Source organism: Protopterus annectens, chromosome 2.part1, assembly GCF_019279795.1.
Source record: "Protopterus annectens isolate FY-2018-M chromosome 2.part1, PAN1.0, whole genome shotgun sequence".
Taxonomy (NCBI): Eukaryota; Metazoa; Chordata; order Ceratodontiformes; family Protopteridae; genus Protopterus; species Protopterus annectens.
The window spans coordinates 873,099,651-873,116,019 of record NC_056729.1 but is presented as its reverse complement, the minus strand read 5'-3'; the positions used below and the strand labels follow the sequence as shown (position 1 = coordinate 873,116,019).

The 16,369-nt window shown below is 38.5% G+C and overlaps 1 protein-coding gene across 1 annotated transcript in view; it reads right to left on the bottom strand.

The window, feature by feature from the left end:
• WDR17 (WD repeat domain 17) overlaps positions 1-16,369 on the bottom strand; it is a 1,021,977-nt gene that overhangs the window by 803,130 nt on the left and 202,478 nt on the right. The window contains exon 3 of the mRNA XM_044062517.1: positions 12,137-12,320. Within this exon, the coding sequence (XP_043918452.1) occupies positions 12,137-12,320 (184 nt within the window). The remainder of the gene's footprint in view (positions 1-12,136; positions 12,321-16,369) is intronic.

Here is a 16,369-nt window from a genome sequence, read left to right as displayed (position 1 = left end):
TAAACTCTGCACATTATCTGGTGCTGACATCTATAAAATAGCTGTTTGTTTGGTGGGGTCAGGTTTTAAGCCTGTACTTGTAAACAAATGTCCTACGTAGGTTACTTCTCAAAATCAGAATTTGTGCTTCATGTACTCTGTCTAGAACTTTCTTGAGGTTTATGTCATGCTCTGCTTCACCACTGCCTCCACCTAGTAGATCATCTACTATTATGGCACAAGGACAATCTGAAAAAATCAGTTCCATTGCACGCTGAAAAACTTCACTTGCAGAATTTATTCCAAATAGCACCCTTATAAATCTGTATTTGCCAAATGGGGTACTAAAAGTTGTTAGAAATGAGGATTTATGATCAAGCATCACTTGTCAAAATGAACTCTGCATCCAAAACAGAAATACAGTGGCATTTGGTATTAGAGCTGCGACTTCCTCTATTGTGCACATTGGATGATATGGCCTCTTTAATGCTTTGTTCAAATCTCTAGGGTCAATGCATATTCTGATTTCATCTGAACCTTTCTTGTGAGTAGCTACCATGGGCAACACCCATTCAATTGGTTCTGTGACTGGACAAATCACACCTTGCTGCACCATCTTATCCTTCTGAGCTTTGACTTTATCTTCATAGCTATTGGAACTCTTCTTGCTGGTCTGACCACTGAAGTGACCTCAAGGTTTAATTTCATAGAATATGCAACTGGAAGCTTGCCCAGTTTGTCATCGAAGACATCAGCATACTCTGAGAAAAATGGATTCTGCAAAACTTGAACTTGGAACTGCACTCACATGATGAATTTCTTGAGCAAAAGAAAGCAGATTCATTCTCAAGTTATCTTTGAAACCTAGTAAAGATTGCACTGGTCATCTGACAACATAGAACAATTAAGCAATAACCGATGACGTGGTGTGGTATATTGAAGATTTACCCATGGTTGGTGTGGTTTAATTATGAGGGCGAAGCCCGATTGATTAAACAAAGTCAACCATGGATAAATCTTCAATATACCACAACCACAGAGTCGGTTATTGCTATTATGTAATGACATTATTTAAGAAAAACATACTTACATTTCTTAAATAATGTCTTTGTATAATGGCAGATTGCTGTTGTTCCGCTGGTTGTGGTATACTGCTTCTGCGTTTTGATGTACTGCGCATGCGTATGGGACTTGCATTCCCACGCATACCCAGTACATCAATGCTTTGAAACTGAAGCAACAGAGAAAAGAAAGTCTCTGTTGCTCCATTTTCTCTCTTTTTTTATTGTAAAAAAAAAGGTTTTGGGGCACTTTATACCAAAGGAAAAAAGTCTGGGCGACCGAACATTTTTCTGTTGGTACATTGTGGGATTTACAACGGGCACGCTGGTTGGGCTGGCCAATCAGTGTGCACATTTTCGAATATTAATAGGGAGACATTGTATAATAAGTTGTAACAGCTCTCAGCCAAATAACATGGCAGTATTACCGAACCTTCAGCTTGAATTTCTTCACCTCCATACGCAACAAGTCTTGCACTGCTGGTTACATTGAGTTATTCGTTGGTTCTCACTTTTGCAAAAGTAGCTGCTGATATAACTTTGCACTTTGATAAAGTGTCTACTTTGAGCTCTGTAGATTTCCTTTTGATCCAAACTGTGCAAAACACTTCACTTCTTGTCAATAAGTTTACTGCATCAACTCTTTCTCCCAGTACTGATACACCATCTGGGTAGAAAGCTGACTGTTTTGGCTCAATTTGATCAACTTGTTTTCTTGTATGACCCTTCTTTACAACTGTGTAAGTCTTACTTGATTTGCAAAACTTTTGAAAGTGGTCCCATTTCTTACACTTATGGCAATGCTGACAATATGCTAAGCATTTCTCTGTTTTAGACTCATGGTTTGCACCACAATTTTGACAGTGAACAATAAAGATACACTTGGGCATTGCTGACTCACACTTGTGTGGTACTGAGATGGCAGTGGAGCTTGAACTTCTGCTAGGACTTTCTGGAAAATGTGGCACCTTCTTTGGAATTCTTATGGTTGCTCTTAGGCCTGTTTCTGCTTGCCACGTGTTGCATACTACGTTTGCTCTGGAGCTTACTGAAAACATGCTTTTGTCACTTGTAAGCATGTTCTTGTGCCTCTGTGCCTTTGTGTCACCTCATGGATCTGACAAATCTCTACTGCTTTGCTTAATGTCAAATCACTGCAACGAAGCAAAATCTTCCTCACTGTAGCACTATTAATATCAGATACAAGTCTATCCTTTATCAGCTCATCTTTCAAGTCACCTAACTGACACGTTTTGGCCTTGTTCCTCAAGTCAGTTATACAAGCTGCAAATGTTTCCCTTGGCTTCTGATTTCTTATGTAAAACAAATGCCTCTCTAATGTAATGTTTGTCTGGGGTGTTGCACATTTCTCTGAGCTTATGCTTTAAACACTCTGGGTCTTCTCTGAATTCAGCTCGTACAACAATATGGCAGTCTGCACCTTCACCTTCATGCACTGCTGATGCATATACAAATGATTGCTCTCTTTCTATACCCTCAGATCCTGCTAGATTTAGCAAAATAAATGCCCCTGTGCACGCAGCTGTAGCTGCATAAGCTGATTGTATAAAAAATATCATACTCCTGTTCAACTATTCTCTAGTTCTCTGCAATGTTCTGGTCAAACACAAGTAGTTGTGGTTTTCGAAATCCGTCTGCCATATTAATACATACTAGTGAAAGGTTTTGCAAATACATACAAATACACACACACGCACACACACACACACACACACACACACACACACACACACACACACACACACACACACACACACACATATATATATGCATAAGTAATTGGCATGAACACACAACTTGGCTAATGCTCTTCTGCTTTATATCTGCACTTTCTTTTTTTGTGCTTAACGGTATTGTGCAAATGAATAACCATGTAGTCCTTTAAGTTTACTGTTGTTGTTGTGTCTTTCAGATTTTCCCGGTTAGGGGTCGCCACAGCGGAACTCCAGTCCACTAATGATTGGCAGTAGATTTTTACGTACTGAGTTGCCAGCTCTGACGCACAACCTTCAACGAAGATACGCCCATTTACGCATGTCTCCACACAGAAGACGCTTTAGCTGAGAATTGAATGGCACAACATCTTACTGTGAGGCGACAACGCTACCGCAGCACCACCACCACAGGACTTTGCAAATTAAACCTCTTGGGCTTCTCTGCTTTATTGCACCTTTTTACATTTCTTAATGCTTCACTGTGCTTTCTGAAATAGCTTTTTAAGTTTCTTGATGCTTTGTTGTCCTTTGCAAAATAACTTTTTAGCTTTCTCAGTGCTTTACGAAACACAGTGTAATAGATTTTGAACTTATTTACTGCTTTACAGAGCTTAACAGAGTACTTTCTCAGACTTTGTGATGCTTGTATGACATTTTCAATAAGTAAAGGCAGAAATGCTAAAACCATCAGCTTTTAGAATTGGTAAAGGCAAAAATGCAAAAAGTACTTGCTTGGAAATTTATCGAAAAAGGCAGGGATGGAACAGTCATGCATTATCACTTATTAAAGTCATCACTTTAAGGAACAATCAAGAACTTTGCAATGTAACTGAGCAATTCATGAGCACTGTAATACTCTTGTAATCTTTTGTAAGAAAAACCTTTCTTTAATACAAGAAACTTGTTAAGCAATTGCACAATGTGAATAATCAGATTTTGGTTGCCCAAATTCAATGTTTTTTGAGGTATGAGCACTTTGTAAATGACTGAAATGTTCCCAAAATGGCAGCACTTTGCCAGGCCACTCTTTACATTACAAGACACACTCTGTAATGGTGGTACTTTGCAAACAGCCATGCCCAACACAAAAACTTTTATTCAAACAACCAATTATTCAATTGAATTACATGGATAGTTGCACTTTACACACAGTGAACTCTTTGAAATACATGCACAGTAATAAGCACACACTATAAGAACTTTTACACACTCTGAGATACTTTGAATGACTTTAATTACCTTTTAATACCAAACGAAGTTGTAGTTATGCCCAAACACAGCACTTTGCCCAACACAGCAGTCACCTTGCTTTATTTTTATCTTCTGTGCCCATTACTATTATTCCTTGTGCTCATTTAAACCCTTTTCCATTTTTTATGCCCTGTGTACTTTCTTTGTGCTTGTTTTACTCTAAATTTGCCCAGTTAAGCCTTAAACACACTCTTTCTGCTTTAAACATGCTCATTTTATAGTTTAAGATGCTCATTTTGTACTTTAAAAACATGTGTTTCATCAAGCACTTTTATCTTAAACATTTTCTTTAGTCAACAAACTTTTTGAGCTTTCCGCTTCCCTGATAATGTGGTTTATGTCTTTATAATGCCTTTTCTTGCCTCTTTGCATCAAGTAAATAATTCATGTTGCTTTTCATTACCTTTGAGTGATTCTGGTTATGTTCTCACTGTTTTGCCTTGGTTTTACTTTCGCTGTCACTTAACATCTCATTGCTCCAAATGTTTTGTTCTTTTCCATCCCACTTCTGACACCATGTCGCTTTTGTGTTGGTATATGAATAAATGAGTCTTTGTGAGCTCTGTTTAAGCAGCTTTATTCTATACAAAGACAGTACTCTAAAGCTTATTTGACTAGGACTAAGCAACTTATATACAAACTAACTGCTGTGATCATACATGCTTACACACTGGCTGTTTCTTTAAAATGGCACTAGGGATTGCATGTGTCTGGATTTTATACACCCATGCACAGCCTCGCATGCATCTTAAAATCATAGTGCATGCATGCTACACTCTGATCTACAGCCTAGTTTGACTTTTTCCTCATCTCTCACTTCTCAACTATCTATCTCACTGCAAACATCCGGTCGGTTCTACTGTATCCTGATCTGAATCCAAACTGCTCATCTCCCATCTTACTTTCTATTACTCTGCATATGCACTTAACAATCACCCTCTCCAGAACTTCAATGCAGTGTGGCAAGAGTGTAATACCTCTGTACTGCCCACAGTTGTGGATGCCCTCTTTGTTGTTGTACACTAATACTAGTATGCTTATTCTCCAGTTGTCTGGGACATGCCGTTCTATCCATGATGCTAGAGGTACCCTCAAAGAGACATTTTTCCCTTATCTCAGACAACAGCTTGACCATATCTGCTGTGACCTATTCTGAGCCTACTGCTTTTCCACACACCTTGCAACCTCTTAGGGCAAAAAATCTGGACAAAACTTGAAATAATGGTGGGACAAAGGCCCAAAAACAGGGACACATTTTAAGTACTGCTGTTATAAACTTAAAAAGTTGCTAGAATAACGGGGTTTGTGTTATAATGCATTTTCTGGAGGGAATAAAATCTGAAACTGAAATACATGTCATTATTTAATAAGTAATCCTTGGATCATTCCAGTGATTTGTCAAAGATACCCACAATTTTTATGAGGAACAGACCAAAAATATGAGGGAAAAATCTGGACATTCTGCAAAAATCTGTAAAACTGAGAGGTGGTAGAGTGCCTCTAATGACTTGTTCCTTTTCATTGCCTCTCTTAGTCTCTTTGTTAGCCAACCTGTATTCTTTCTTAGCATCATTTGTCTTTTCTGTCCCCCAGTTTTTTGTTGTGCTCCTTCTTTCTTTTGATGACTTCCTGGACTTCTGCCTTCCACCACCAGCTTCCCTTATGTACCTTATTTCCATACATGGCTTGTCCGCATATTTGTTCTGTAGTCTTCACACATGCTGTTATTAGTTGCCACCATTCTTTTTCAGCTTCACTTATTTCCTCTTCTTCCTTAGGTGCTAGAACTCCTTGAACTCTTCTGCTTTCTCTCCAGTCAATGTCTAGGTCCTCAACTTAGTCTCTGTTGACCTTAGTGTCTTCTCTGACCACTGCTTACAGATGACTGTGACAGCAGGTGATTTATGCTGTGGGCTGACTGTTTCACTGGGGATAACTTTGGAATCAGTGATTCTACTATATTGCCTTTTCCATATTAGGACAAAGTCTACCTGAATTGCATAGCAGACATTCAGTGATAATCAGCAGCCACTTCATCAAAAAAAAATCTTTGAAGCCCAGCCATCAACAACACATGCATAAACATAAATGCACAGTGAAATCAGCACTAGTTAACACCTGCACACCTAGACACATCAAACACACACACACACACACACACACACACACACACACACACACACACACACACACACACACACACACACTCACACAAGCACAAGATTTGTATATGGGGCAAGCCCACCCATACCCCCCAAAATGAATAGAACCAACTCCAGGAATGCACTTAACTCAGGGAAAGTGTTGCTCAGGACACTAAGCAATACGACTGTCTTGCATCACACTTGCATCATTCACAGCTCTTTATTACTCACACACAAACATACACGTGCATCAGCTGATCTGTGAGTGAGTTTTCTCCAAAGGGTAGCTGGCAAGAATTATGTTTCTGCTATCACCAACTTGGTAGTACTTTTTTGTTTGCCTCCCACACTTTGGGGTGCGCATATCTCCTGCCAGCAAATGTTATGGTATGACTCATTAGGCTAGAGCAGCATTTCAAGTAGTGATCCACCTAGTCTGCCCCATGAGCAACACAACCTGCAAGACAGGAAACAAAAGATCACAACAAATGAAAATACAAAAGATCACAGAATTGACTTAATTACAGAAAAGTTTATTCACAGCTGCAAGACAAGGAAAGATCACCCACTGCAATATATTGCTTCACAGTTCAATTAACAGAGTGAGTATGTGTGTTGTCAGTTCAGTTTTCATAGGTAGCTTTTAGTCATGCAGTCCAGGAAACCATTAAAGAGACTAGCCCAAATTCCCAATGACCCCAAAGGACTGTGTGGTGAATTGACATGCCCAAGGTTACACAATGGCAAATGAAGGCAGTATGATTCAAACCTTGTTACTGTGGCACAGGAAGCAGCTCATTAACAAGTTAGAGCTTTAGTCCTCTGTGCTATCTTCCAAAACAAAAAAGCCATGCTGCATTGGCCAGAAGACAAACCCAGGCATCCCGCATGGAAGGTGAGAATAGTACCACTAAAGCACCAATTCACATCTGATTTCAGAATCCTTATGCAGCTGTCTTATGCTTAGAAGACTCCAGTGTTATATAGATTAGGCATCATGGAAATCAAAACCTTGAGAAATGTCTAAAAGGTAAGGAATCAAAAAGTGCATTTAAGAAATGCCAAGGCACCAAAAGAGGCATGAGTTCTGTAGTTATCATCCAAGTTGTCTTTTCTGTCTCATTTCAGATGAGATAAAGGTTATTGGTGGTTTCAATTACCGAAAAAATATTGTCTGTAAGGACTAGCAGGATTAAAGTGTCTAACAAGGAGCCATGCCCTGAGACAATGTTGGTTGCTGCCCCAAACGCAAAGGACTTCCTATCCTTCTATGAAAATTCCCTGAATTGAAAGGGAGAACAGGAGACCCCATACATCTTTCCCAACAGGTGGCAGTAAGGATGTCCTTTCATTTTACTTCTACTCTACCTTCTGTAATGAGGAATGTTAATCATGGGGAATGGCGGAATGGAGTACAAGAAGTTTTTCCTGTTAAATAATTTTTTCCATTGCACCTCTGAATGGAGCAGAAGAGGAGGAGGAGAATGACTATCTTGTACTGCAGAGTATATAGTACAATCTCTAAACTGCAGTCTTCACAGAAGATCTTATCCAAACAGGATCCCTGAGCCCTCCTGTCTGTAGCTCAAAGAATCAGTCACTATATTTATTTCTGCCAAGATGTGAATAGTTTTTAGGGTGATGCCTCATCTATGATCCACTTCAAGACATGCAGCACTTCACTAAAAATCAGCAAAAGTATTTGTAATCCTGTCTGTTTACATACCATAGCATAAACTGAAGGCATGATTTATTAGGTCTAAGGTGTCATTCCAAAACATTTAGGGTGAGTAAAACCGACAGTGACTCCACCTTGTTTATGTGGAGCTCATCTCCTAAGAATCCTCTCTCCTTAGACCACTAGGTTGGCTCTGCAACCTACTAGCAAAGCATCCATTGTTGTAACCTATGATGGGTTCTGCTGTAGGAGAGAAAATCCACATGAAGAAAGATGGCAACTTACCACTGCTGCTCCAGCAATTAATGCCAAACATAAAAAGGAGTTTCCTTAAAGTGTAGTAACTTTCCATCATCTGGAACACAGCAGTACATGGTAATCTGTGAATGAAGTCATGAGACTCAGTTTCCCTATCTGGTAAAGACGTTGCAAAGAGCATCTCCGCCTGAATCCCTTGGAATTTCAGCCAGGATCACTTCTTCACCTACCCCGCAATCAGGAATTAATAACACCATTCCTGCATTAAACAAAGGCACTAAAGGTGGCAGTGTTTCTATATTCTTAACAAAAAAAGAAAGAAAGAAAGAATAGAAAACTGCATCTCCAGACTCAAAAGACAAGACAATGACTTGGAGTTCTCCACATCCAACTTACTAATAGGGCCCGCCCCCCACCGATGCCCCCTCAACTCATACCTCCTACCAAATTATTATGGAGTCCCAATGTATTAAGCCAAACACCATTCTCCTAATAGAATTCAACTTTCCCTCCATAAACTGGGAGCCTTATACATCCTCAAACATGTATGCTTAGAGATTTCTGGACCAGTTAGTCTGCACCTAAGCAGGTGTGGCGAAATCCTGAAACTGATCCTTACAGATATAGGACAGCTTTTCTCCCCATCAATTATAACTTCCTGTTTGGTCAAATCAGCCCACATGTCAGTAACTTTCACCTTAAGACTGAAGCTTAAATCATCTTTCAATACTTCTGTATTCCAAGATTACACAAAGACTAATCTACTAAAACTGAGTGATGGCCTGGCTAAATTCAAAAGCCTATTACATCTCAATGACCCCATTGCTTATGTGGGATACTTCACTGCCAAGTTCAATGCCCATGTAAATACTACAAAACCAAATAGAAAAATGGATCTCAAATATAAACAGGCTCTAATAATAAAAGATAAAAATGCTCTGTTAAGCTAAATAGGGAACTCCAGACTCTGATCAAATCAACCAAAGCCAGATATGAGGTTAAAATAGCCAACCAGGGAAGGGTAACCACAAAGCCTTCTTTAATTATATTAGAAATTTCAAAAAGAATGCCCAGCACTCTGCCACACTAATATTAAACAATATCACAAACTCAGACTCAGAGGACATAGCCAATCTACCAGCAGACAATTTAGCTGAAACTTCACCCACCTATCCTCCCCAATATTGTCATGCTACATGCCAACATATACACCCACAAAGGTTTGAAGAATAAGCTCTCAAGGTGTTGTCTAACTCCAAGAACACTATGTTTATGAAGCCAGATAATGTATCAGACTGCCTACTGGTCAGTCTAAAATATGACTTGTCTGATCCCCTTCAGAAGTTATTCAATATCAGTCTCAAAGCAGGCTTTATGCTGAATGCATGGAGAAAAGCAACAGTCATTCCTTCCCCAAAAATGAGTCTTCATTGACCCTACATAATTATAGATCCATAAGCCTGACTAATCTCATCTGTAAAGATATAGAAAAGATCATTACGGAATTAATAAATAAGGATATGAGTAACCGACAGACTCTCAACTCATTCCAGTTTGCATTCATCAAGGGCAGGTTTTTCAAACATAACTTGGAAGACTTCTTTGAAAAGAATTACTGAATCAAAGGATGAGGGCAAAACAGTGCACAGTGCAGTGAACACCATCCCATACTCGGATAATGTAGATAAACAGTTCCAGATAACTGTCAATCTCTATGTAACTCATTGGGTAAAAATATTAACTCACAAATATAACCCAGAAAGTTACAGCGGGTGGCTCTACCTCATCCAAATAAACTGCTGCTAGTGATGTATCCCAATCCCAGGGTTCAGTCTTTGGGTCTCTCCTCTTTAGCATTATTTTCTCAGAGGTCAAAATTAATATTTGTGGCTGACCAAGTTTGCAGATCACTGTATACTTGGTGCCATCATAAACTCCCCACAGGAAACCAAGATCACCAAGAGGGCCTGTCTATTGTCAAAACCATGGAATAAAACTAAATTCCAAGAAGGGTATAATTATATCCTTTGGCAGGTATAACTCCTTTTGTAATTATCATTTTAACAACACACCCCTGAAAATCACTCCTTTAGGTCAGGATCCTTTGATCACTATGTATCCACTGTTGTAAAGATGTCCTTTTTTATTGCATAACTTACAGCTAACATATTGTGTCCAGGTCCAAAGAAGTAATTGCTCCACTGTACTCCGCTCTCATTAGGTTAATAATTCAATATAATGTCCCTTTTTGTATGTTCCTGTCCAAAGACTTGTCAAAACTTGAATGACCACAATGCTTTCTCACTAAAATTAAAGGGTTTGAGACACAAAGCTATGCATATCATCTCAAAACCTTGCCTTCTTCTCGACACCATATTAGATACTAATAGACTACCTCTGGCTTGTATATCGAGCTTTAACAGACTCTCTCTGTCAGACCTATTGCACATCCACAAATCCAATAGTATCATAAAAATCCACTCAGAGCATCTCAATCTCTTTTTCAAAATATAGTAAACATACTTTCAAATTCCTACTAAAAGATCTCCTGTTCAAAACTTGGATATGTTCCTGTACAGGACCAGACTAATTTCACTTGTTCCTGACTTTCAACATTCCTAGATCACATGTGTTCTGTGTAGTTTGAAACAGATGTTTAGGCCACCTTTGCAGTTATGATTTCGAGTTTGTGACCCTATTTATCTATGCAAATTTCTTTTTGAATTTATGTTCAAGCAATCCTATATTTGCTATATAATATCTTCTTTAATTGTTTCTCAATATTCTAACCACTCTATGCTGCATCAATTGTAAAACTTTGATTTTTACTCCTTTTATATGTTGTATGCTCTTTGTACAAAATAGCTATGTTTATATATTTTTTTATTATTTTTATTATTATTTTATTTTTTTTAATATATATTTGGAGCTTTTCTCCTCGGGCCATTCTATGTTATCACTTACAAACAGGACAGCTGAAAAATCCAAACATGACTATTTACCAACATCTGAAGTTATTTTTTAATCCTTTCCATGTAACTGTCTAGCCCATTTCAACACAGTGATTTAATCAATCTCATATCATGCTCAGTGATATTCACTATCAGTGGGTGTACGAGTCAAATGCTGCAGGGTTGTCATTGTAGAAGAATCACTTTTTTTCCATATGTACCCATCATCAAAATATATATCTTACCAATCACTCTAGGGTGTGGTCTGCAACGGGTACAATGCACAAACACACACAGACATGCTCAAACCATCTTCTTTACCTAATGATGGGAAAGCTGATGAAAACCACTCCCTGCTGACATTTCAAGCATCCAGCCAACTAGCTGAACCTGCAGCAGCTCAGTGAGAGCCCGGACTCCACTCATCTATGCCACTGAGATGGTTCTTCTCTCATTAATTTAGAGGTACATAAATTCAGGATGACAGTGATGAAAAAAAAAAAAAAAAAAAAAAAAGAGTCCAAGCAAGCTATGTGCTTTCTTGCACTAAACAGTTGGTAAACTCTTCCTGTTGTTCTGCTGTCATCGGTGAAAAACTAAAACTACAGTAGAGGCAGCAAACATGGCTTGCCTCACCCTTATCACAAACCATCCTCTGTTAAAGGAAACCCTACTCTGTGAGCTCAGATTAACTGATGTGACAGAAGTGATTGAAAATGGATCACTTTATCTATTGCTTTTAAATGTCCTATAGTTATTAAGGTTCTTTTAATTACCATTTTGAAGAACTCCCTTAAGGTGCTTTTCCAACTGTATTATATATGTTATATAACAGTATATAAAGTAATGCATATTTACTTATTTTCCATGTTGCACCAATTAGTTTGTCCTTGCCATAGTCTGAGGTTGCTTTCTGCAAAAAAATGTACACATTTTTTTTCCTTAATAAAGGAATAGTACAAAAACATAACCACAAAGGGAAAAATCTCAAAACTATCAGTATTAGCACTAAAGAACAATCTAAAATGATATCATGCAAAGACAAAAATGGCTGGAAATTTTGACTTTACTGTGTCACCTTTTGTATTGTCAAGCCTTGCAATCACTTTCTGTTCTGCAACATTCCAGATGATAACCAAGTTATCTGCGCTGGCACTTGCAAACATATCAGGATTGTGGGGACACCAGGAAATGGCAGTGATGGTCTTCTTGTGTTCAGACATAATTGCACGAAGCTTGAATTCATTGTACCGGTGATCGAGCTAAAAAGAATGACAAAATAATCAGTAAAGAATGCTTGCATTGTCCACTCTTCCAGTCTGCATGAAAATTAATGATATATTTTTGCTTCTATTTATTTCAGCTACATCATTTTCAGTATATTTATCCATTTTGCTATGGAATACACTTTCAGACAATACCTTTTTGTACTAGTTTTCTACATGAGATGAGGTCATTATTCCAAACATTCTCATCTGCAGCTGCTCACTGAAATCTAGGAAAACTTCCTTACTGCTTAAGAACTTAATTTGTCTGATTTAAGGGGGTTCCACTTCCATTTTCAAAAGTAGAATTTGTTCCTTTGCACAGAAGCTGAAGCTGATTTTTGTTTCTAATTTGATAAGCAACATTTATATAATTAATATAGAAAGAATAGCGTATGCAAATTTATCTCACCCAGTTAGTGATTTGAAGATGTGTTGAAGTCAAATAGCATTTTGATTTGTTGTATTGTGATACCAGTTTCACTGCATAAGCATCAAGTTTCAGGGGAGATAGCTGTCCTTCTGATAGGTCCCAGGAAATTAGAATAGGGAAGGCCACCTCGACAAAGAGGCCAGAGACTGGTGGAGTCCCTCAGGCTCTGTGCTGGGTCAGCTTCTTTTTGGTATGTACATCTCAGAAGTCAAGGCCATTGTCAAGGGGCTCTGGCTGACCAAGTTTGGAGATGATTTCAAAATTAGAGCAGTTATTTAATCCCGCCAAGACACTAATATCCTACAGGAAGTTTTAACATATACAAATGACTATTGTTAAAGCCATGGCTTAAAACCCATTTCCAAGAAATGCATAATAGTAACCTTTGTCAAGGTCAATATCACACTCCTAAGAATAAAACCAGTAGTCAAGGATTTGGGTACATATAGAGATTGTAACCTGGCTTTCGACCAACATGTGTTTAAAGTAGTAAGGTAGTCATTCTATGTTGCTCAACTTATAAGCAAAGGCGTGGCATCTAGATCTAAGGAAATCATTGTTCCACTGTATTCGACCCTCATAAGGCCCATCAATGAGTACAAGACCCCCTTCAGTATGTACCTGATGAGGCACATGCAACAACTGGAGCATCCACAGAGGTTCCTCACAAAAAAGAATACACAGCAAAACAGCATGTCCTATGCCAATCACCTCAAAGCCCTAAGTTTCCTGCATACTATTAAGATGTAGCCTGTGCTTGACATACAAGGCATCCTTGTATTCCATTCTAATGGACAGTTTGCATGTCTGTAAAATAAATTGCATCAGAATTAATTGATTTATGGATTTGAACTTTGCTTGAGACATAAATAGGAGAGCCTGGTATGTGTCTCACAGAGTTCCCCTTCTCTGGAACAGGCTTCCCATCCATGTAAAGCAAAGCTCTTTACTAAACCTTTTCGAGAGATATCCAGACCAGTGGATAGGAAATCGGAAATACATCCGAGTCCAGTACCTATCTCTCTAATAGACTGTCAGCTTATAAATCTTGACCTAGCTTACATATATTCCTTAAAATAACCTTTAAGGCACCTAAACTTGCATGACACAATTGGGATTCTTGGAAAAGCTTAGAAAGGCTCTATTGGCCGTTAGCCTAATATACACTTATGAATTTATAAGACTCATGCATTTTTATTCTAAAAAATGTATTGGAGCTTTGAAAGTGAAAATGATTTCAAACAGATACACACAGTCTGCCCATAAATGGACCAAACTTTCTTTTAGAGTGACTGACCATACAAACAGATTGCTAACATTTAAATTTTATATCCTAAAGGAAATGGAAGAATTGAAAATGCTTTGCTAACTGCATAGGTGGACCTTTCCATAATAGACAGTACTGAGTGAATTTATTCCAAGACAGCCTCTGGGCTTCCTTAAAGTAAAGTGACTTTTCTGTGTTAGGAAGTGTCACTCTTCTCTCTTAGTACAGATGATGAACAAGCGGGGTAGTGCATCTAAATGCTCTATTACATAGAAACACTTAAGGATGGATAGCAGCATCATAAAATATAAATGAACTGATTAACAGACAGACCTTACAGACATACATGCTTACATCTCAACAGCTTACTACAAAATCGCAGTCAGGCTCACACGTGTTCAGTATTTATACACTTGTGCAAGCCCTTAGATAGCTTCTTTAAAGATATAAACACACACATTGAGATACATCCTCCCTCTTAAAAAGATTGCCCTTAAAAGAAAATGACATTGGAGTTAGACATGCATTAATATAGACATTAGAAACAAACACAATGTTCATGTCCTAGTTGCTGTGTATCTATAACATTATCTGTAGATGCGACCGGATTTGGTAACATAACAATCAGGCCTGGGTTTTGCAACAGGGATAGTCTTTGGTGAACAACTCGTATCAGGAACTTTGGGATTCAATACATGAATGGGGTAATTCTCTGGAACTTCTTCTGGAACTGGAACAATAGACAACTCACTCTGACAGTCCACACAGGCTATGTGCTGTAATATAGGGTCAGACACCAGTATCAAATGTTTCCAATTCCACCTAACCTCTACTCCTTGTGATTCCATAATGTACGATCTCAGCTCTGAGCAAGTATTCTTCACAACTCCAATCGGATCATTACCTTTCGACATTTGCATCTCCTTCTGGTAATGGATTGAATGGTTTGCTGGTCTTATCGTATAGGACTTCTGGGATAAACGCTTCTTCAACTGATTGTTTTTCACTGACCTGTTGCTTTTTGCACATGGAACCAACAATTGACTAATTGGTAACGTGGTGCTGGTTTGTCTCAACAGAAGTATCTGAGCAGGTGAACCAAGATGTTTATCACAAGGAACGTTTCTGACATTCAAAAGATTCAGGAAAACATCACTATTGTCTCGTTTTAACTTCTCTAGTAACTGTTTCACACTTTGAACTGCACGTTCTGCCAAACCATTTGACTGTGGATACTCTGGGCTACTCATGACATGAGTAAAGTCCCACTCTTTGGCAAATCTTTTGAACTGTTGGCTTGTAAACTGTGTGCCATTGTCAGGAATAACTTTGTGCTGACTTGTCCATGGAAGTCCGAAAATCTGGTTTAGCTGAAGTGGTTCTTTCTGTTGATATCACTATTACACACAGAACAAGAAGATAGCACTCTCTCAATATCTTGTGACACAGAAGGACAAAATAATAGTCCGCTCACCCTTCCTTTGGTAGAGTCTGCTCCTGGGTGACCACAATGCAAGACAGCAATGTATTCTTGTTGCAAAGCATTTGGGACAATAACTTTCGGAACTTCCATAACAATACCATTGTCAAACAAAATCTCATCTCTGTAAGGAAAATAAGGTTGCACTTCTCAAAGTAAACTAGATTGCTTTAATGGCCATCCTTGTTTGATAAAGTGATAAACTTCTGTAAAAGTGGATCTGAGGCAGTATGCTCTCTCAGCTCATCAAGATATGTGGAAGAAAAATTTCTCATTTCCATGACTTCAAAATCAAGTTTCTCGTTCTCATGCTGTTCAGTCATATTTCTGGGTGATCTGGATAAAGTATCAGTAAGATAAAGAAGTTTGCCTTTCTTGTAGACAAGACTAAAATTATATTTGTGCAATCTCAACATCATGAGTTGCAATATGGCTGGAGCTGTTATGCATAGGCTTTCTCAAAATAGTGACTAGATGTTGGTGGTCTGTTTCAATCTGGATAGGTTTACCATAAACATAATCATGGAACTTGGAACATGAAAACACAATTGTCAAGAGTTCTTTCTCTGTCTGAGCATACTGCATTTCAGTTTGGGTTAGAAGAATGCATAGGCAACAGGTTGACCCTCTTGTAGAATGACTGCACTTAGACCAAATTTCGAAGCATCACATGAAAGAATAGCTGGCTTGTGAGCATCATAATATCTGAGAGTTGGTGGACTGGAAATTCTTTGTTTTAGGATGTCAAATGCACTTTGGTGTTGTTCTAACCATGACCAGGACACATCTTTACATGTCAGTTCTCTGAGTGGAGCTGATATTTGGCTCAAGTCTGGAATGAACTTGCCTAGGTAGTTAACCATGCC